This window comes from Lottia gigantea (genome assembly GCF_000327385.1).
Source record: "Lottia gigantea unplaced genomic scaffold LOTGIsca_21, whole genome shotgun sequence".
Classification (NCBI taxonomy): domain Eukaryota; kingdom Metazoa; phylum Mollusca; class Gastropoda; family Lottiidae; genus Lottia; species Lottia gigantea.
In genome coordinates, this window is record NW_008708458.1 from 955,353 (window position 1) to 979,692 (window position 24,340).

General features: G+C 33.3%; 2 protein-coding genes across 2 annotated transcripts; one reads left to right on the plus strand and one right to left on the minus strand.

Moving 5' to 3' along the window:
* Positions 1-421: 421 nt before the first annotated feature.
* LOTGIDRAFT_159624 (hypothetical protein) lies at positions 422-12,883 on the plus strand (the record flags this gene model as incomplete). Its single annotated transcript, XM_009054123.1, has 14 exons — positions 422-492; positions 945-1,014; positions 1,330-1,568; positions 2,038-2,116; positions 2,392-2,487; positions 2,919-3,128; positions 3,518-3,674; positions 3,943-3,994; positions 4,225-4,425; positions 4,852-9,926; positions 10,298-10,411; positions 10,863-11,030; positions 11,616-11,831; positions 12,810-12,883. 14 exons carry the CDS (start codon positions 422-424, stop codon positions 12,881-12,883), a joined length of 6,822 nt encoding a protein of 2,273 aa, XP_009052371.1.
* A 5,082-nt stretch (positions 12,884-17,965) lies between these two features.
* On the minus strand, positions 17,966-23,722 carry LOTGIDRAFT_231694 (hypothetical protein). The gene is made up of 5 exons (XM_009054124.1): positions 23,514-23,722; positions 20,812-21,466; positions 20,458-20,636; positions 19,763-19,980; positions 17,966-18,703 (listed from the first exon to the last, which is right to left on the minus strand). The coding sequence occupies exons 1-5, from the start codon at positions 23,613-23,615 to the stop codon at positions 18,535-18,537; spliced, it is 1,323 nt and encodes a 440-aa protein (XP_009052372.1). The 5' UTR covers positions 23,616-23,722; the 3' UTR covers positions 17,966-18,534.
* Positions 23,723-24,340: the final 618 nt, after the last annotated feature.

Consider the following 24,340-nt stretch of genomic DNA (forward strand, 5'->3'; position numbering starts at 1 on the left):
AATTATGAGCTATGATGTATTATGAGGAATTAACTGTGGTATTTTTATGCAGAATCTACTATAAATAATGGTGGAAAACAGTGTCTGTATTGTCGTAAATTAGGTAAGTAGTAGACAATATAATTCCCTTTTTTCACACAAAGATCTATAAAAGAATTTGTCACATATGTTTAATGGACTGCATTATCCACAATATGCTGAACGAGTTTTAAAAAAGATGATTCTTACCTGGTATTAAATGCACTGAGTTCATTAGCCCAATAGATTGCTGAAAAAAAAGGCTGTAAAAACCTATTCCATTCAAAAATTACAACAGATCCATAATATACTGACTTCTTTAACCACTTTCTGCTCTTGCCTTTATAATCCTCTAATATCCAATGGTTTGTTTGTAGCAAGTTCATTATGTTCTCGATGTAAAATGCCATATTGTGGTATAGAATGTCAATCAGCTGATTGGTCCAAACATAAGAATATCTGTGCTCAAGTCAGGTGAGAACTAATTAACTATACCTAATTAACAATGTATGTATAATGAGAGTTGAAAGAAAAGAAAATACCTATTAGTTATCTGAAAGTGGATATTAGTTATTACCTACTCGCCAACCAATAAAATGTACTGCATACAATTAAGTATGTATGTAGGACTGCAATGTTCTTAATACGAAAATGGGTAAGAAAAGTGTACCCAGCTGGATAAAACTGAGTTGGAAAGAATAAGCCATCATCAACTTAATGGCATTGATCTTTCCTTTTGAATATGCGTGTGATTATTATGAAAATATTTACCTGAGTAAACTTGAAATTAAAATTAAAGATAATATTAAAGAAATATTTGAAGTGAAAAAATAATTAGATGTCCATGTTGTACCATTTGTGCTTAAAAGGAAACCACAAGTCATGGTTATCAATAAATAAAATGTAATATGGTTAATATTTTACAGTATAATGCCGAAAGAACTACCAGTAGAAGATGATGGATTTGAAGTTTCACTTGGTGAAGATATCTATGAGGTACCATGATTAAATTACTTGACATGGAAAAAGTATCAAGTCCTTTGTATGGAAATTTGGAAATAAAGAAAGTGTAGGCTCAAGCTTCATCTGAAACCAGTGCTGCCACTGTTCTTTAAATGGTTATCATTCCTAAGGGAGAGTATTTTAAAACAAGTTTGCATGAACATTGGCTCCAGACTCAGCATATCAATTCCATGATTTTAGAACACAATATTTTCATAAACTTCATTCTTTAACATGTCTTAAGAAGGTCAATTTTTTAACTTCCCATCTTATAAGTTCATTTTGTAACTTTGGCCATCTGTTTTCCAGTATTTACCAAAAGAAGATCGTGAAGCTGTCAAACAAGTATGTGGTAAGAAGTTAACATCTTATATTCAGAGAACAGATGAAGGTTATCGAAATATGATATCTAAAGTTTCACCAACACATTCTTCACCTAAACCAGAGAAAATCTCACCAACTACACATTCACCATCACAGAGTAATCGCAAATCTAATCTTACCCCGAATAAGAATAAACCATCACCTAATAAATCACCTGGTAAAAGGTAAGTCTTTGTTCAGAGATAATTTATAGGATTAAGAAAGTGACCTATGATATTAGTTGTGTTTCAACAATCCAGATGTAAGCATGTGTTCTATCCAGATTAAGTTCTATAACACTACAAGGTTTAACGCCAGTTAGTACTATCACCACATATTGTACAGGAACCTTATTCTTGAAAACTTAACTAGGATGAAATTAAAAAATACAGTTATTTGATTGGATAATAAAGCTGAATATAAAATTAATTGGGTGATTAACCAATTAGATGACTGGAACACTGAAATCATCTTCAGTTATATTTTTCAGGCTAAGGCTCCTTATATTATTAACATATAATTTATCAAATCAGTTTTATCAAAGTAGCCATATATAAGGCGATACTATATTCACTGATATCTTGTTACCACCCAGCTTGAACTGTCAACCAAGTAAATATGCTTATTAATATACTGATATTCTGATCTTGATAGTAGAACTAAAGAAGAAATATCCATACCAAATTTTAAAGATTTACCACATAAAGTAATAACTATGAATACAGACATATTGGTAAGTATTTATTTAATAAAAAGATATTTAATAAAGAGTTGCATTGAATTAAGATGTGTGCAAATACTGGCCTGACAATTAAAAAACATCTTATTTATTTTGATGTTGTGTTAAACAGGAGCTGTAGGTGCCACAGACTGCATGTTAAATATCCTTCCAACAGGGTAGATTAATGCTGCTGTTCTGCCTATCTTATGCACACTACTTGATGTCTGTTTTTTAAAGCCCAAACAAGGTTTACACCAGTGAGTCATTATCCTCTATTTCTATTCCAGACCATAGTGACCTATATAGAATCACCAGATAGTTTCTGGGTCAGTGAGACTAAAGATATGGAACATGCATTTGTATACAGTCAAGAATTAGAAAAGGTATGTATAACTTATGGAATGATCCAAGAGAGTTAATAAAATACACTTCTTTCATATTAATTTAGTCAAGGTATGAACTAGGAGAATCAGTCCATAGTTTCTCAGTGTATGTGATTTTCATTATCAATTTCTCATTCAGTACTGGTTTTATTAGTTATGTATATTTTTGGCTGGTTGGATTTATGCACTGCTGAATCATAGAAAATTGATATGTTTTATCTGTTTGCTAGTCATGTTTGTTTTTAGTGAAAAATGTACTGGTTGTGTATGAGGCCTATATGATATTTTTTGTTAAAATTATCCAATTTCTATTTTTATTTTACTCAGTTCTCCTTCCTTGAAATTCTCAATAAGTCTTATTCTGTGTGCTAAAATATCTGACTAGGACCATGCTTAAAAGTTAGGCCTCAAAGAATTGTATTTTTTTGCAGGATCCAGTGGCGACTATCAAGAAAGCACCAATATCAGGTCAACTGTTTGCTTGTAGATATGAAGGAATGTGGTGCCGTTCTCAAGTTTTATCTCTATCATCAGACAGTCAGATGGCTAAAATATCATATATTGATTTCGGCAATGTTGAAAATGTTCCTCTGAAAAGATTACATTATCTTCCACCAAATATGGCTACAATTTATCCATTGGTAGGTGACTTTTAGTTATATTTTATTTTTTCAGCATTAATTCAGGGCTGTAGAGCAGGTTGCCTAGAAGATTGAAATTTCTAAGATAAAATTTCTGACAATTAAGCATATTGCATCATATTCTCTTCAGGCCCCTCTTGAGTTACTACCTTCTCAACAGGGTGAAATGGTTTAAGGCCCTGTCTTATCTTTAGGGCTCTGTCTTGTATAGACTGAGTATATGCACATTTTTTTCTCATGAAATTCATTAGAATGTGACATGCATTTCCTAGCTAAAAGTTACCTTTATCCATATTATTGTTAGAAACCTACGTTTGAGTTTACAAATTCTCATGAATATCAGGTAAAGGTGTAGAAATATAGAACATGAAAACTTATTTATATTGCAGGCTATAGAATGTAAAATAAATGGTATATATCCAACAGATATGAAGGGTTGGCCTAAAAACTGCCTGTTAAACTATATACAACCTAATTCACTATGTACCATCAATGTAAAACAGAAATATAACACTCAATATCTGGTTACATTGAAAGGATCAGAAGGTTAGTATGATTCAGTCTACAACAGAAGTGATTTATTCAATGAACCAACTGTCTCTAGCAAGAGATGCTTACAGAGCCAATTTATCGGTCCTTTTGAAACCAACTTAAAAAATATGAGGAAGCAACATATCTAGCATTCACATGAAGTTGTCATTTTGATGTTTACAAGAACAAAATTGGAAAGTAGCAACAATTATGTGATGTATTTTCCTTGGTTTGAATGTAAATAAATATGGCATTGTGGTTTACTTTGGTTTTTCTTTTACAGGGGCAGATGTAATTCAAAGTATGATAAAAGCTAACATAGCCCAAAGAGAAAGGTTAATATGATTGAAAATTAGTTGTTTTATAATGAATACATTACAATTATCAAAAGACAACTCACAAATCTATAGCCTGTAATATTCTTCAATTCATTGGCCATTGATATTTTTGTCCTAAATGGCAATGAAAGAATGAAAAGAAAGCAGTTTAACTTGATAAGCAGGTCTGATAAGCAATACAGTCTGTCATGGAACTTTATTTTACAAAGATACTTTATCTATTGTAGAAGTAAAGTGTATAGTAAACATATAAAAACATTAGTACAGGAGTTAAAACCAGGACAAGAGATAAAGTTATTGATAGTTATAGCCAAATCACCTCGAGATTTCAAGGCACAGATTGATGAACCTACTTACAGAAATATTCTTGATGCCTTCACTACAGAATTAGACAGAGTCTGTGAACAGAATTCTATCAATCAATACAGGTAAAGATCATACAGAATGTTTCTTAAAATTTGAAGAATTGGAATTTTCCAATTAACATTTAGACTCTCTTTTAGAAGTGCCTTTAGCACATAGTAGGGGCTGTCAAGGGAAAAGCATTTTGTTGTTTGGATTGGACAGTATACCAAGTCTATTTTCCTGCGATTGTGAAATGTAATAGAACTCTTTACAATTGGAAACTCTGTTGCACACTGCATTGCTTTGCCTTTCTTCCTAAGTCAATGAGGTGCAGAAAAGTCGGATGTGAGACTGCATTTCATTATTGCCACTTGCAGAAAAAAGAAGGTTGGTGTTGGATCTGTCTTTGCCAATAAATGCCAATAAAATGTTGATAATTGGAATGGTTATTTCCATTTTATTTTTGGTCTATTGAGTCCCAAGTAATTTAGAATTCTTCTCTATTTCAGACCAGAAGTAGATGAGATAGTATCATGTAAATATGTTGATAGTCATTGGTATAGAGCTGTTGTATTGAAAGTGACCAACGCTGCTGCTATAGTATATTTCTTGGATTATGGAGACGAGCAAGAGATCATACAGTCTAATATCCAACCATTATCAGGAGAACAGGTGGATTACCCTGCTCAAGCTATTAAATGTTCACTGAAAGACGTCAAGACTTTTGATCCATCTTACATTGACGTTGTTGACCAGAAATTTTCAGACCTGAGTTTAAGACTAGAGTGTAAATATAAGGCTAAAGTTGTCGATGTACAAGGAGATGTGGCCATTGTGGATTTGCTGGACAATAAAGGCAGATGTGTATCTGATATTTTAAGAGATTGTATAGATCAAGCTAGTTACCAACAGCAACAATCGTCAGGTCAAGCTGAAGTAACTACCAAACAATCTGAAAATCAACATCGTAAGAGTCCTTCACCACTATTTGTAGCTCAATCACCAAAGAAACTAGAAAAATGTGAAACTGAATCTTTACCACTGAATCAAACAGTTTCTTGTGTATTTGCAAGTTTTCTACCAAATTCTCATTTCTGTGTCAGCTTGTTCACTAATTTTCCATTTCTGGCTGAAATCATGACTAAAATCAATGAGGAATGTTTGAGGACATCAGAGAGCTATTTACCAAAGATTGGAGAATATATCTGTGCCTTGTTTCAAGGAGGATGGTACCGTGCTAGAACTCTCATCAAAGATGGAGACAAAATTACTGTCTATTTCCTAGATTATGGCAACACAAGCGAAGTTTCTGTGAAAGAAATCCGAAAACTGAATCCAGATCATTTACAACTACCTGCTCAAGCTATTCACTGTTGCTTTGTTGGTATAAATGTCCCTTTATCAAGTGAACAAATAACTCAATTGGAAACTGTTCTCCAACATGATAAATTCAACGTTAAAGCCTTAACAGTTGTCGACAAAGTCTACAAAGTTGTGGTCAATTTAGCTGATTCCACTAATGTCAATGAAATCATACTCCAAGCTTTATCAGAGTCGCAAGTCGAGGTCAGTGATACTCAATCAACTTCATCATTAAAACTGGAAACTCCAGAAGATTCTCCATCAACAACTTCATCTTCACCTACCACCTCTGAAGTGTTAACTGTCCAGTTGCCCCTAAACAAACCAATAGAATGTATATTTACATCATTTCTTCCAGAAGCTAAATTTTGTGTTGGTTTATTTGAAAACTTGAGAAACCTAGCTGAGATTATAACTGAAATCAACACACAATGTGCTGCATCAGAAGAAAGTTATCTTCCTAAAATTGGAGAATATGTAGCCGCTTTGTTTGAAGGTAGTTGGTATCGGGCTGAGGTTTTAAATATCCTGGATGATAAAATAACAGTTCTCTTCATAGATTATGGCAATAACAGTGATGTTTCTGTGAAAGAAATACGTAAATTGAATCCAAGACATCTCAAATTACCAGCTCAAGCCATCACTTGTTCATTTGATGGTATAGATGCACCTCTTTCTAAAGATCAACAGACTCAACTTGAAGGTATATTACATGAGGACAAATTGAGTGTCCAGGCTTCCAGTGTTACTGATGGTGTTTACAGAGTGACTGTTATAATGTCTGATTCTATGAATATCAATGAAGTTCTCCAGCAAGCACTCTCTATTACAGAAACTCAACCTGCTGATGCTGAAAAGATACACGTATCAGACACTATAGAAAATAAACCAAGTGCCCCTCCCAATGTCTCAGAGTCAAAAATAGAAGCAGTTTCTGTCCCTGAAGTACCCACAGAAAAGATACCTTTGAATAAATCTACCACATGTATATTTACAAGTTTTCTTCCCAAATCTCAATTTTGTGTTGGTTTATTTGAAAACTTGAGAAACCTAGCTGAGATTATAACTGAAATCAACACACAATGTTCAGCATCAGAAGAAAGTTATCTTCCTAAAATTGGAGAATATGTAGCAGCTTTGTTTGAAGGTAGTTGGTATCGGGCTGAGGTTTTAAATATCCTGGATGATAAAATAACAGTTCTCTTCATAGATTATGGCAATAACAGTGATGTTTCTGTGAAAGAAATACGTAAATTGAATCCAAGACATCTCAAATTACCAGCTCAAGCCATCACTTGTTCATTTGATGGTATAGATGCACCTCTTTCTAAAGATCAACAGACTCAACTTGAAGGTATATTACATGAGGACAAATTGAGTGTTCAGGCTTCCAGTGTTACTGATGGTGTTTACAGAGTGACTGTTATAATGTCTGATTCTATGAATATCAATGAAGTTCTCCAGCAAGCACTCTCTATTACAGAAACTCAACAAGCAGAAACAGAAAAGGCGCCTAAAACAGATGTTAAAGAAACAGAAGAAAAACAAGTTCCTCGTAAACTTGATACAAACTCGCCCAAAACTCCAAAAGGACCATCGCCAATAGTTTCACAAGCCATTGCACCTTCTGAAGTAGCCACAGAAAAGTTGCCGTTAAATAAACCAATTGCATGTGTTTTTACAAGTTTTCTACCAGAGTCTCAGTTTTGTGTCAGCCTGCATGAAAAGTTCACAGACTTGGCAGAGGTCATGATGAAAATTAATAAAGAATGCAAAGCCACACCCGAGAGTTACCTACCGAAAATTGGGGAGTTTGTTTGTGCACTGTATCAGCAAATGTGGTATCGTGCTAATGTATTAAGCCACACTGATGATAAATTCATTGTTATATTCATAGACTATGGAAATACCAGTGAAGTCACTGTTGCTGAAATCAGGAAATTAAACCCAGAACATTTGGAATTCCCAGCTCAAGCCATTCCTTGCTCCTTTGATGGTGTGAAAACCCCTTTAACAATTGAACAGCAAACTGAACTGGAATCCATCTTGCAATCTGGCATTTTTACTGTGCACGCTTCCTCGCTTGTGGATGAAATTCACAAAGTTGTAGTTGTTTTACAGAACGGTTCCAATATTAACGAAGTGTTGAAGGTCGCTCAAGAGGAGACAATGCATGAAGCAGACATCGGAAAACCTCCCATTGATACTCCTGATCCAGCAAGTCCAACAAATGAAATCACAAAAACTTCTCTTGGGCAGAAAGAAAGGAAACTTGCACCATCCGAACCTGAATCAAAGTCACTACTGAAAATGGCTGCCTGTGATTTTCCTCTTGATGGATCTGAAGTATTGACGATGTTCGCTACATTTTTATCATCCAGTGAATTCTGTGTGTTAAAAGCTGATTCTTATCCAACGTTCTGTGAACTAAGTGTTGAAGTTAACAACTACAGTACATCTAACTCGGACAGTTATAAACCAGTGATAGATGAATCTGTTTGTGCTCTATACCAAGATGCTTGGTATCGCGCTCAAGTTAAAAATATCAGTGATGATAAATACACTGTATTTTTTGCAGACTTCGGAAACACTCATGACGTTTCTTCCAGCGAAATAAGAAAAATTTTGCCTTGTCATTTAGAATTTCCGTCTCAGGCTGTGAAGTGTTGTTTTGCAGGATTGAAGTCAAAGATTGATAAAACTAAAAAAGCAGAAGTGGAGTCATACCTGTCTCAAGCTGCGTTCAATGTGAGAATTGTGGGTATCCAAGATGGCGTCCATTTGGCAATTGTAACTCTAAGTGATGGAACAAATTTGAATGAAGCCTTGATAGCGTTATTAGACAAATCTGATGGAAATTCATCATCCAAATCAGATGTAGAAGAAACTCAATCTAAATCCTTTGAATTGAAATCTACAGAATCCATTGTGACCTTGGATAAGCCTACTTCTGTTGGATTTGAAATTCAGCACATTAATGGGATTTGTGACTTTTATGTACTAGTATCAGATTCAAGTGTAAAGGATGCATTAGAAGCGATTGATTTGGAATTGGCCCGTGTGAAACCAGTAGACTATAAACCCATGAAAGGCGAATATGTGTGCTGTAAATTTGAAGGTGTATGGTATCGTGCAGTAGTTATTGACATTACTAGTGATGCTAACTATGAGGTTTTATTCATTGACTACGGTAACACTTCCCTAGTTACACCTTCTTCAGTGCGTCAATTTACATCCAGCTTGGCTTCTATTCCTCCTCTGGCTCTACATTGCAGTCTTTATAACGCTATTGACAATGGACAAGAAAGTTTGGTGAAATTTGCTGAATTCTTGAATAGTAATCACGACTTAAAAATGATTTTAATGGAAAAGAAAGATGACACTCATTTTGTGAACGTTATTTTATCAAATGGTCAGTGCTTGAACAATGAATTCCGTCCAAAATCTCCAGTCATACCAACATTGGCTCACTCAGAAATTCGAGAAGAAAAATTACCCCAAGATAAACAAGTACCTTGTGTCTTTTCTTGCTTCCTTCAAGACTCTGTTTTTTGTGTCAGTTTATATGAACGGCACTCTAAGTTGGCTAGTGTGATGGAAACACTCAATGGTGAATGTACGACCACCCCAGAAAGTTACTTACCCAAAATAGGAGAACATGTCAGTGCTCTGTATGAAAACATGTGGTATAGGGCTAAAGTTTTAAATCAAAAGGACGACAAATTTACTGTTTTGTTCATAGACTATGGTAACACTAGTGATATTTTCGTCAAAGACATTAGAAAATTAAATCCATCACTTTTAGACTTGCCAGCTCAAGCTATCAAATGTTCCTTCTATGGAATACATATACCTCTTAATAGTGACCAGCAAGCAAAGATTGAGACTATGCTCAATAAAGACATTATAAACGTCCAAGCTTCTTCCACAGTGGACGAGATATACAAAGTTATCGTTACTTTAACTGATGGAATTAACATCAATGATGTTATAATCCAAGCTTTCTCAGGATCACCAACTTCAGAAACAAAACCATTGAAGAAAACAGATTCTCAGAAAGAAGAAGCAGTACCTGAAATAACACTAGCACCAAAACGTGAAGTTGAGCATTATAAAATGTCAGATATAAAGTTTGTAGTACCATCCGATGATGAATTGACCGTTATATTTACTCATGTAGTAGATCCTGACAATATTTACTGTCATTCAGCTTCCGAAGGTAGTAAGTATACTGAATATTTAAGTTATTAAGTCAATGTCCGATCTTTTGTTTCTGTCTTTCAATATTTTCTTTCATTGATTGATTGATATATCTTTAGGTTTGGGTGTTAATCGGTTGAGAATAGTGTTGTTGAAAATAAAGTTTTTTTTCATCAACACACATTGACACAGAATTACAGTGACACCTAGTGTAAATTTGTGTAGTTAATTTATTAAAAAAATTTATAGATACAGTTGAGTAATCTGATTATGCTAATTATGAAAATCCTCCTCTCCATGCTGAAAAATTTTGATGTTATTGTGAGAAGGTCTCGCATTTTAGCCCCCAACGTGAGTGAAGATTAGTTGACTTTGCCATCTATTTATTTGTAGGTACAGAAGCTATGATGGCTCTAAGTACTCTATGTCAGTCAATGGCTGACTATTGTGAAAAGTCTGTAATGGATGTAGAACCTCTAGTTGATCATCTCTATTGTGGGTTGATGGGTAAGTATGCAAGTTCTCTTCTCTTTATTTTTCTGTAGGCTTCAGAAACTTGTTAAATAGGTTGTATGTTACAATATTTTCTCAGTCTGAAAGCTCTGAGGTAGAATCTTGATATGGATTGAATTTTTACTTATGTTGGGAAGTAATTTCCTGATATTCTATTAGTAGTTTTGATTTGATTTGTTGGTAGTTGTAGTGGCTCAGTCAAGTAACAGCTGTGTTCCATTATGCTACTTTGGAAGAGAAAAACAAAAACTTAAGTGTTCATATAAGACAAACACTATCTTCTTTGTTGGTCAATTGAAAGATATCTTGACCGTTGGAAATCATTAAATCATCTTGAGCTTTCAAAGGTTCGATCCAATAGTAAAATATATTAAAGAACCAACTTGTAACCATTAATCTAGATATATTTAAATTGTATGTAATATGTATCTCCTATTGTCAATAGCAGGTGAAGACTGGTATAGATGTGTAGTTAAAGAACTAAGAAATGATAAAGTTTTGATACAATTTATTGATATTGGTGAAGAGAAAGAATTATTGAAATATAATTTACGTCCATTTTTACCAGAGTTCATGACTTTACCAGTTTATATCTTTAAATGTGCAGTAAATGGTGAGTATTGGTGTAGCCTTGGTATATTATATATATAAAAATTAAAAAACCTAACCCTTTTTATACCCCCACATGAATCACCCATGTTGACTAAATTTTTCTAAAGTGGCTCACTTAAAGTATTTCACAATAAGCCAACATTTTAACAGATAGCTAATAGTTAAGTTCTAAGTAAGTTAATGCCCTCACCCCACTTCTTTATCACTAAATTTTCAGTTAAAATAATCTAACTGTTGCATTACATGCAAGCTGTTTTTCATTCCATTTAGTAGCTGTTTGTGCTCTGCTGTCTGTCCAAGTACTGTATAATATTGGATTATTTGATAATCCCACAATGTAGCAAGCAAATGTTCTGCTCTATCTGTGTCTAAAATTTCTAGGCTTCCTGTTGTCCAAGGTCCTTAATTTGCCATTCTTAACATTCTAATAGAAAAATAGCATTAGCTTGATACTTCAACTTCAGTTTTTTTCTGCAATAATAATGAGTAATTTATTAAATTTGAATTTCCATTCTGCTTTAGTGAATATTTTAATGAAATTATAACAATAGATTATAAAAACTTATATAAGATTCAATATTTTCAGGTATAAAACCAATAGGTGAGAAGTGGGGTACTGGAGCAGGTCATCTCATTAACTCATTCACTGGTGATAAAAATAGAATAAAAGTTGTACGTCGAGAAGAGAAACTATTATACTGTGATATTGTGACAGGGTCAGGACAAACTGATCTCAAAACAGAATTATTACGTCAATGTCTGGGTGTAGAGAAATCTACAGATCATCAACCTACACCTGAAGGTAGGACAAAGGCCCCTTTTGTTATAACCCTTCCTAACAGGTTACAATAAGCAATACCTCTAATGGTTGTGTTTCTGGACACCTTGGGCCTATTGATATTCAATTCTCAACTTTAAATTTTTTTTATTTATCAAACAGTTAATATAAGAGTATATAAAATTGAGAAGTGTTTTTTTATGTAAAACAGGAAATGTTTTGACCTTGTTAGTTCAACTTGGTTAAGTACTTTCATAATGATAATAATAAAAAATTCTATATAAGGAAATTCATTGATACAAATACAAATAGGAAACACAAACAATTGATACACAACATGAATACAAACAGTACAAAATAATAAATACATTGATATGATTCTCTTGAGATAGAGAAAGAATTTTACCTCAGATCTGCTTTTGAAAACTAACATGGATGTTATATTATATAGACCATATTCACGCATCAGCTATATTGAATCCTGAACAGGGCTCATAACGCAATCATAAAAAAAAGTGTCACAGCAGAAAATGTCCACCTTGTCCTCTTCAATGCCTCCTTCTCCATTCTCATTAGCTCAAATTTTTTATCAAATTTATATCATTAAAATCTGAATTGATTAAGCTATTTAAAGAATACCTTCAGACGAAGTTTACTCTCACACATTTCTGTGACAGCTATAAGCCCATTTTTTTCACTGTTGATCAGGTGTTCAGAGTATTCCTTCATATGATGTTGCCATCTTTTCAATAGAGATGTAATGAACATCGCTTTCATTGTCTCTAAAACGAGGCTGTCAGTTATAATCTAAAATAGGCAAGTGCAAGCCTCAATTACTCTTCTTTCTCAGCTTATACAGTCAATACAGTTCAAGAATATTTGTGGAGATTATGGACTAAAAATTTTTGTACAAATAAAAAGACAACTATGAACCAAGGATAAAATTTCCTTTATTCTCCCATGAGTTGTCTGGTTTCTGATGTCTTATATTTATTTTTGCAGAAGATGAGGAAGAAGCCATCCGAAGACAAATAGCAGAATTACAAGCTAAGTTAGCTCGCAAAGTTAAAATATAGTGTAACCACTAGTTCAGACATTTGTTTCAGTAATAAATCAAATCTCCTGTATTATGAATTGGTTTATACTCTTCTATTTGGTTTAAGATAAAGTATATCGTTAGTATGTAAAACAAAAGATGTCAGAAAGTTCCTAATTTTCCAATTATTCCATGTGTATTTCATGTCAAGAAATAAAACTTTATCATTTTATTACTTCAAAAACATCAACCATTAGTATTGACAGTTTACCGTTCTCCATAAAGGTACCCTCACACCATAGCGATTACCAGTTGGGCATGGTTGCTAATAATGGAAGTGGCCATGAGTTCCAAACGCTACTCACAACTTAAAACTTATGACTGCTTTTATTATTCTTGACCATATGCAAGTGGTGATCAACTATGGTATGAGGGCCACCTAAATTATTATATTGTTCATAATAAAATGGAAGTCTGGATGTTTCATTTGTGCTCCATATACACCTGAAAACCTATAGACGAGCATTTTAAATTGATTATTTGTAAGTTTTTGTTAGTGAAAATATTTTTTTTAGATAACTATGCTTTTACTTTTAATAGGCAGTGGTTTTGAATCGTTATTTTAAGGCCTTTTACCTGTCCTACCAGAATTTTCCCCAGTTCAAAATCTGAATTTTCCCAATCGTTTTTTTACAAGTATTCTGGTATGAGAAAAATATATTGTTTACATTTGACATTGTCTTAGAGATTTGAAGCAAAAATCTTGGCTATGGTACAGCTTGATGTCCATCTTAATGTAAATGAACCCTTCCTATCACATTCACTAAATATTGATTATACACATGCAAGGGAGAGTTCACACTAGGATAGGGGTTTTTTATATAGGGTCTTGTAAGATATAAATAATGTATATACGTTGTTTTATACTTAATCCAATACTTAGTTAAAGTAATCTATTTGTTTCTTTTTAACTTTGATACAGAAATTTAGATCATTTTCTACTGAATTTTGTAGATAGGGATTTCACTTTGAATTTGTTTGAAATATGAAACAGCTGTCATTAACAGATGTTGTTCAGCTATGTAAAGAAAACATTTGAATGACATTTTTGAAGGAAAAATCTTATAAAATTGATCTTAGTTTCATAAACGGATTTTCAGGATTTTTTGGGCAGGATTTAAACTGTAATTCTGAGGGTGATGTAACAAAGGTTGGCTTGAAGTGATGCCAAATATAATAAGAGTCAACATTTTGTAACACTTCTGTTAAACTGATCATAAAATATCTTATTTTATTTTACTCTGTACCAAAGATTTTGAAATAGCCTGTAATATAACTTTTGATAAACTTTTGAAATAAAACAAATATTGTTTAATGACTTCTTACTGGTATCTGGAATATTTACTTTAGTTAGAGGCCTATGTTTAATTTGACACTTATACATTAACTTTGATAGACAGTTTATTGGAAAAATCAATGTTCATTACTTTTAATTTTCTATTATTGATGTTTTAAGTATTACCTTGTGCACTGTGTAATTGCGAGCATAAAATGCACTCTTTTTACCTCCAGTAACAGAAAACCTTCACTGTAATTGATAAGCACCCTCTCCTGAGGAAAATATCCAAAAAATAACATATTGTGTAGTTTCAGTTGGTTGGCTTGTTGGTCCCCTGATGTTTCTTACTCTGTATGTTCTGTTACTTACTTTATAGCCCAATGGTGTCGTTTTCTTCTAGTTAATGTGCTATACATTATTAATCAGTATGTTGGTAAAACCAATCAATCACTAATTTCTGATTCGAATAGCATGGCTCCTGATAAAAATTATATAACTGTTGCTGAAGCAGCTGATCTCTACTTCAAGCTCTGGTATGATTACTTTTTTTGTTTAATACTTCAGAGACATAAGTCAATTGTCAATGTTTATGACTTTTTTTTGTAATCATCTACAGGATTAAAATCAGCTAATTTGAATCTCAAAGCAACTCATATTAACTTCAATATTGATTTCAAATATGTGTCATTGAAGTAATTATTGTTGTATTAATAGGCGTATCACAATATTGAGCAGTAGTTGAACTTACTCATTTATTTTAGAAATATTTAGTTTCAGTAGTTGACCAGTGTTATATAGTATACCAGTATCATTGTCCTACAGTTCAAAATGTAGCTTTTGTATACATTTATTCTGCTTTTAGTGAGTATCACTATATCTGCATACAACAGAGTAGTCTGAAACTGGTGACTTCTCTGCTGGTCTTTGATAGCTGATGGGTTAGTTGTAAGATTGTTACACAATTAAAAAAAAAAATTCTTATCCATTTGTGTTAATCAACAAAATTGTGCTATTGAGCCATTGTTCAATTGCTATTTTGAGAGAGAAAAAAAAGCACGTAGAATTTTGGTTTGAGAATTGGTGAAAATTTTATTTTTTTTGAAAAAAACACAACAATTCCTGTTTATCAACCTTATAAAAATAACTATCAAAATAATGTCATATTCGAGTCAAGTTTCGGATTATTATTGGAAAAATTGTTAAGGGTTAAAAACTGGGCCTGTTTAATCAATTTAAGATTATGCTGACATGCATTTATATTCGAATGTGTTTGCAGTTATTGATTATGGTTTGTTATATCACCAATATACCGGCGATACCTGATATAATGTCTAGATCAACATGAACATAATGCTATCAGATCATATAACTTAATTAACTAAATATTTGCACAGAGAGGCGTTCAAAAAGATCTTTATGCATTTTCTTGTTTGTCTTTGTGGTTGTAAGGCTTTTGTGTAAACATAATCGTAATAAAACTGGTTACGATTTAGTTTCTATTTTAGTCTATTTTTCGTCCTTATTGTAATCTAACAAGTTTTCTATTACAGTCCCGTTCAATTGGCGTTATTTTAACCAATCAGTGCGTGTCATATAGACCCGTTTCTTGATAACGATGACAGATTATGGGATAGCAAAAGCCAGAGAAGAGCAATATGACAGTTTTGCTACAGCCATCACCCCCACAATTCATTATTGTTATCAAGAAACAGGTTTACATGACACACTTTTATTGGTCAAAAATAACGTCATTAGAACGGAACTGTGGTAGAAAACGTGATCGATTAGAATACGAACAAATACGAGAGTAAAGAAGAAAAATATAATCAAAATTAAATAAGATTGATTATTTAGTCTGTTTTTATACGCCCACGTCAGTCGGCCCGTCCACAATTGCTTATTAACACTCTGCACGTCACAATTCTTTAAGGATTTTGACGAAACGTGCTGAAATTGTTTATTATCACCCAAGGATGAACCCTATTGAAAATCAATAAAATCGAAAAATATTTATTATGAATTATTGCCTTTGTTCTTTAAAACGCGTTCGATTTTTAGCTCGTTAATATTCTACAAGTCACAATTCTTTACTGATTTTGACAAAACTTGCTGAAATTGTTTATCACCCAAGGATGAACCCTATAGAAAATCAATAAAATAGAAAAATACTTAATATGAATTATTGCCCTTGTTATTGAAAATGCGTTCAATTTGTAGCACGTAAACACTCTAGAAGGCACAATTATTGATGGATTTTGACGAAACTTCGTGTGAGTAAAATATGTAATCACCCAAGGATGAACCCTATCGAAAATCAGAAAAATCGAAAAATATTTAATATGAGTTATTGCCCTTGTTCTTAAAAATGTGTTGAAGGTTTAGCCTGTAAACACTCTAGAAGGCCCAATTCTTGACAGATTTTGATGAAACTTGGTAATATTATTCGGTATCGCCTCAAAAAGTTCAAAAGGAGTTTATGTCTGAAGGTTGAATATTTCATACTGGTAATTGTTACTGTACTGCCAAATATTTTTATTTAAAATCAAAGCTGCCAGTGGGCAGCCTGGCAAGCTATCTTTATTTAAAAGGGTTATTACGTACACACTTTAATACCCTTTTATTCTTCTCTCAATTTATCTGACCTGTTTGTTCAAATACTTTTTATGTGTTTATTTCAAAACGTATGGATATTATCATGTCGTTACATGTTACGCTCTAAATAGCCAGGCTGAAAATAAATTCAATAACGAAATTAAGGACCTAGGACTCTTTTTTGAAATACAGATATTTTCTAGTCACTTTGGATTTTGTTATAAAGCCAGGAGTTGCTTTAAATTTTTTCGGTTTATATTATCAATATAATTATACTCATTGTCATTGAGCTTTGTGAATATGTAAATTGGAATAAGATTTAAATAAATTCAATTATTTTCATAAGATTTGAATAAATTCAATTATTTTCCTTTGAAGTGTAAATTCTTAATTGATGCCTGTATGCACAGCATTTCCTCGTAAGTGTAATTTATAAGAGGGTGCTTGAAAAAATCTAAAAAGGGTGGGATGACCCACTCCATCTTCTCTTCACTTTACCGGCATTCTAATCAGAAATGCGCCCGCATGAACATTGCCACATTTTCTTGTAGGCAAAATAGAGGCTGCAGATTTATCTTTTGGAAAGAATCGGAGTAACGATGCATCTTCTTAGAGTTAATGCCCTTGGTGTGATAATAACGCGACAAATTTGACTTGTAGACAATGGTTAATGGTTGCAGTTTTATGTAATATATGTTGATCCACTTTAAAATAACAGCCTTTTAAAAATCCCTTCTTTTGAAATATGTTATATACATGTATCTCCAAACATAATATTATAGGTCAAACTATTATAGCCACCCGATATATATTATTAATATCTTAGTCAAGTTCAAACATGTCTTTTTCCGGAATTGCCCTTGTCTATATAAGGGTGTCATGTTTGAACTGTAACGATCATATAGACTGCAGACTGCAGTCCAAGTTTGATGAAATTTGAAATAAATGTGTTGCAGGCCCGTAAATAAGGGGTTGGTGGACTATATTCGCCCCTGCCCACCAACCACTGCAAATTCGAACAAATCCTAAAATAAAGCTGAAATCAGTCTCTATCAGCTATATCCCCCATGCAAATGCGGCCGCCCCCTTGGCACATCGGACTGGTTACGGGCAACGACATAATATGCGCGATTAGTTTCAGAACAGTGGCATGAACATTTTTACAATACTATAAACAAAAGTAAAATTCGTACGTGAAATCGATTAATTAATAATGTAGGTAATAGAAGTAAAGGTATAATAAAATGACAAAATATGAATTATTTATAAATGGGTGACATATTTATGCTGATTTCTATATTCAATGACAGCTGAATACAATAAAATATTCAATTACATTGCTTTCAATATTTTCGTGTTTTAGTTTCGTGTACATAAAAATTCTCATGGGACTATGTTTGATCAAATGTCTCAAATATAGAAATATATTAAGTTTACATTCGACGTTAAAGCTAGATCGAAAATATACCTTTATTCCAGTAGCGGAGCCGAAGACATGGTTTTCAGGCAAAAATCTCATAACTATGTATATACGGGCAACCTCAGATATTTCAGTGAAGAAAACTGTTATATCCTAAAACAAAATGCCCACTTATTTATGGAATAAAAGGTATTGTCAAGTATCGATACAGGACGCGTATCGTGGCATGTCGTATCGCGATACATTGATTCAATGAGCGCTGGGATGACCCCTTCTGTCAATGAAATTCTCGCTAAGCCACTGACAATAATTAAAAGGACTGAAAGTTGAAGTTCACAGGCTAGGATCGGATTGAAAGTTTATTTAATACTGTTTGCGTATTTTTTAAAACCACTTCCTTATATTTTATCACGGTTTTGTCCGCTATTTCATCTGGAACACATTCTTTCCATTCTCTTGGACATTTTCCATAATGATGAACGGTGGCCAGTGATGGCTCTACATGATGCCTGAAAGATACATAAACAAAATAGTAATTAAAGTATTCAACGAAATGGACATTGCGACCGTGGCTAGTTCGGCCACTTTTTGGAAAATACGCTGTATATAAAAAAAACTAATGAATAAATCTCAATGAAATTAACCAGAATGAAAAAACTTGAAGTCGCCCTCAATACGTAATCTATCATTTTTGCCTAATATTAGCGGTCCAAGAAATAGTTATCATAAAAGTCGAAAGGTCAAAGTGACCGGACATGCCCCGGGTCGGGGTAAGATCGGCCACTACCTGGGGCAAGTTCGACAGTCAAATGAAAAAGATATATTTTATATTATGTCTAAAACTTAGCGAGAAGGAAAAAAACAGTTTCAAATATTGATATTTATCAGTATAGTATTCGTTCATTAACACGCGTAACTTGAAGTGAATATAGATCGTATCGTAATATCAAAGCTCATTCACTTCACAAACAGAGTTATGCGTTAGAGGATTAAAAGTGAATGAAATGCCTTTTCATTGTATGTTGTTGTATTATAAAGAAGTAAGAAAACACATTTTAAAGGGATTGTAAAGGGGTTTATAAATTTTTTTTTACGCGTATCGGGGACAATGATAGCATCAATTTGCAGCACCATTCAAATTTCAATAAGACCTCTGTGATTCCTGCAATTCGACAAAAAAGAGTTTTTGATGATGTCACTAATAGCAAAATATGATTTATCACACAAGGCCCTTACCGATTAGTGATGTGATCAAACACTTTTTAGTAGAATTGCAGGAACCACAGACATCTGATTGAAAATTTAGTTCTGAGTTCACTGTGCCAATTAATTCTGCCTCACCCATCACTCCGTCACTCCGTCAGTGAGTTCGTCACTCCGTCAGTGAGTTCGTCACTCCTCCACTCACGTACAGTGATTCCGGCACTGATTCCGTCATAATGTACTGACATATGAGTTAGCGGTAGCCCTGACTCCACTGTGCATTCTTCAGTTTATGATATGACGAAATGTAGTATAATGTTATCTAGAAATCTTTGTTCATAAATTTGAAAAAAAAAAACACTTACTCTTGATATGGTGAAACGTTTTTAAAGCTGTGTTGTTTAGGTGAATGAGATCTATTGTGTATGAATATATAGGTAGGAAACTGAGAGGTTGGTTTGGTTGATTTTAAATATTGCTGAAAATAACTGCCAGTAACTCGACTCTCTTTCTCCCACTCTTCTACATGGGACTGAACTTGAAAATAGAATCCACCAGATTTCGGGTGAGATTCCGTTAAGCTCTGAAAAAGACCAATAATATTTTTGCTATGGAGGAGATTTTTTTTGAATTTGGTGCGTCAAGATACGGATGTTTCCTTGGGGGTCGTTTACAATCATCAAAAAGATTTCAAATTTGGCAACACAATATGTTTAGGGAGCGCGGTCATATTCAAAATGGCTATTATTGCAATAGATGGGACAAAACATAAATAAAAGATATAATATAATTACCTTCTGTGGTCCCTGCATTTCCCCTAAAACTAAGTTTCACTAATAGAGGGCATCGAGGGCATTCGCAATTAGTGACGTCATCAATAATTTAGTTTTAGCGGAATTTCAGGGACCACAGACAAAATTGGAAGGGTGCATATTGATGCTACGAGTGTTTCTGTTACATCGATCTTATTTTTAATGTGTCGAGACAACCAGCATTAATCTCAATGAATATTTTTAGAATGTCCACCTCTAATCATCAAGGTTATCCAGGTCATATTTACCTTCAAGAGTTCTTTAATTGTAAAATGGCGTCGAGGGAGTAGAATGTCATCGACTGTGCTGACTAAAATATACTGATATCCAGATAATCTTTCATGGCAGTCCATTAGTGTAATCTCCTCATCGTGATAAAACTGTGGATAAACTCTATTCTTTGAATCGTATCCTCGCTCCGGATTTCCTTAATTGGAAAAAATTGGAATATTGTTCTATAGGTCAGTGGCATAACCAGCGGGGAGGGAGGTCACTGCCCCTACTTGTTGAAATTCATAAATAAAAAACTTCAAGACATCATTGTCAGCAAGCAGTAAATCTGCCTGCAAATTGTGTGGGAGATTGATATATAAAACACCTACCTGGCAGTGAAAATGGCACCACTTCCAAAATCCCTTCTGTTATATAATACTGGAATACTTTTTGAACGGAAGATGAACATTTATAGTCAAACACAACTATCTTATCAACATCTAAAAGTTTCTGCATTTCAAACCACTCTATTAGTTTAGGTATGTTGAGTTTACTTCCACAAACGACCTTGGCACATATGGCTAAACCATTGGAAACACGTTTTGGATATACAACCGAGAGGTAGTCTTCCTTTTTATGACTACAACTACCACTTAACGTTAAAGTTGCTTTTGTCACTGGATTTTTTAAATCAGTTTCAGGAACTCCACATAAATACTGAGTGGCATCAAAAGGGGCAGGATAAAACGTTTGAGTGATAATGGGCATGGTTATAAAATGTCGATGTATATCATGAAAACTCGCTGGCACAGCTATTAAAGATTTATCAGATATCAGACAACAAAGGAAGGCACCTCTCCCTTTAGTAAAATCTAACGAATTCAGTATAATTTGTATATTTTGGCTCATTTTCGGTCTGACTATAGCTGACAACAAGTACGTCTCAATGCCATCTGTTTTTATATAAGAAAATGTGCTGTTTCCAGGTAGGCTTTTCCCTTGCAACTCCCAGGATGCGACTTCCATAAAGTTTGTTCTTGGTGACTGAAAGAAACAAAAGCATTGGGTTTATTTCTAGTATAGGATTATAAGCATTATTATAAAAGGGATTGTAAATAGGTTTTCTAGATATATGCAGATATATAATTACGAAGAATTATTGTAAGTAGGTATATAATTACTAACAATAATTGTATGTAGATATATAACTACTAACAATTATAGTATGTAGATACATAATTACTAACAATTATTGAATCTAGATATCGATAATTGTATTTATATTTATAATTACTAACAACAAATGTATGTAGATATATAATTACTAACAATTATTGTATGTAGATACATAATTACTAACATTTGTTGTATATAGATATATAATTACTAACAATAATTGTATTTATATTTATAATTACTAACAATACGTGTATGCAGATATATAATTACTAACAATTGTTGTATGTAGATACATAATTACTAACATTTGTTGTATGTAGATATATGATTACTAACAATAATTGTATGTAGATATATAACTACAAACAATAATTAATTTAGATATATGATTACTTACAATAATAACATGTAGATATATAAATAATAACACTAATTGTATGTAGATATATAATTAATAACAATAATTTTATGTAGATATATAATTACTAACATTAATTGTATGAAGATATAAAACTACTAACAATTATTGTATGTGGATATATGATTACTTACAATAATTAAATGTAGATATATAATTAATAACAATTATTGTATGTAGATATATAATTACTAACAATAATTGTATGAAGATATAAAACTACTAACAATTATTGTGTATAGATATATAATTGATAACAACAATTGTATGTAGGTATATAAATTACTAACAATAATTGTATGTAGACTATGATCGAGTAGGATTTTCGCCTGCTATGGAAGTGGAATCTATTCTATTATTGCTAACTAAAGAAGACCAAGAACCGAGTTTCACAGCAATGTCATTTGAGTCAACCAAATCTGAAGATTTCTCAACTGTGTAACCAACCTGGTCCTACATAATGCTACCAACAACTAACTTTCTGCGATATCAGGAATCGGACGTTAATGTCTCATCTGACCACAGGATGCTGACAAAATATTATAGAAGATTGTCATTTTTAGTATTTAGTAAGTGTAAGCTTCACACCACAATTGTTATCATTGAAATATTTGACTTGTTTGACCGCATCGTATAACAGGAAACTTGAAAACGAAACCTACTATATAGTGTTAAAACAATATAGATACATGTAACTAGTTAGAACACGACTAATATTAAAACATGTTTAATTGAATCGTGTCGTATGAACAGGGTACCCTTATGTAGGCACATTGGGATAGGTTGATAACTTGTACCTTTTCAAACTTGAAAGTTATTTGGCCTATTTTACAATATATATGTGGTTAGTTTTATTTGCCACTGGGTGTTATTTTGCTGTTTCTTCGTTAATTAAATTCAATTTCGGCATAATTGCATGTAGTGTTTGGTTATACTTCCTTTAAAGCGGGTTATAGGCACAAATCTGTTCTCATTCGACTGATATTTAATTGCGTAAAATAACACTTTTGAACCTGTTTTCGACCAAATATTTCAATTTGACTCAACAGTTCAATCAAGACAAACATGATGTGAGATGTAGAAAACCATTTAAAATAAAATTTTAAAATATGCATAAACTTCACAGTCATAATAATTAACACCAAGCTGATATGGAACGTCCTGACAAAACAGTTTAAGCCAATTCTTGGTGTTCTTTGTGTTCAAATACAAATCATGGAAACGAACAACACAACAATCACCCTACAGAAAGTTTCTGTTCCACCAACGGACCACCGATACAAGACAATAGTATCCATCTATACACAAAATTTTATTACTTAATCCCTTGTCCTTCTTCTCATGTCTCACACTTCCCTAGTTGAAATGAACTATATTAGTCTTCTTAGCATCGGTCTGTCCCGTCCCGTCCCTTAAGAGGTGTCTCTTCCCTAAAGATCTCTACTGCTCTATGTACTCTAACGTTGGAAGCAAGTATTCTATTTGTTCCCTTACCTGAATGATGAAATTATGTAATATTAAAACCATAATCAGTAACACTATCACTATAGAAATTTTTGGATGTCTCCTATACACACGCTTTATACTAAACCTCATTTTTAGCCTAATCCTGTCCCGTATCGCGTATCAACTACAAATTACTCAATCTTTATCGTGTTTTCGTAACACCTTCAATTCAAACGCATATGAATACGAAAGAAATTTAATACAGTACTAACAGAATATGGCTCACGTGATAGTTAAAAAATGTTACTGTACTGGATTATAAAGGGTATTTCGGTTTATAGAGGGTATGTCGTATTATAGAGGGTATGTCGGTTTATAAAGGGTATGTCGGACTATAGAGGGTAGGTCGGTTTAAAGAGAGTATGTCGGATTATAGAGGGTGTGTCAGATTATGTCGTATTATAGAGGGTATGTCGGTTTAAAGAGAGTATGTTGGATTCTAGAGGGTATGTCGGTGTATAGAGGGTATGTCGGATTATAGAGGGTATGTCGGATTATAGAGGATATGTCGGATTATAGAGGGTATGTCGGTTTAAAGAGGGTGTGTCGCTTTATAAAGGTTATGTCGGATTATAGAGGGTATGTCGGATTATAGATGGTATGTCGGATTATAGAGGGTGTGTCGGTGTATAGAGGGTATGTCGGATTATAGAGGGTGTGTCTGATAGTAGAGGGTATGTCGGTTTATAGATGGTATGTAGGTTTATAAAGGGTATGTCGGTTTATTAAGGGTATGTCGGTGTATAGGGGATGAGGTTTAGAGGAGTTCCACTATAACACGTCTGCTCCAGTGGCTCAACCAGATGTGTGGTATG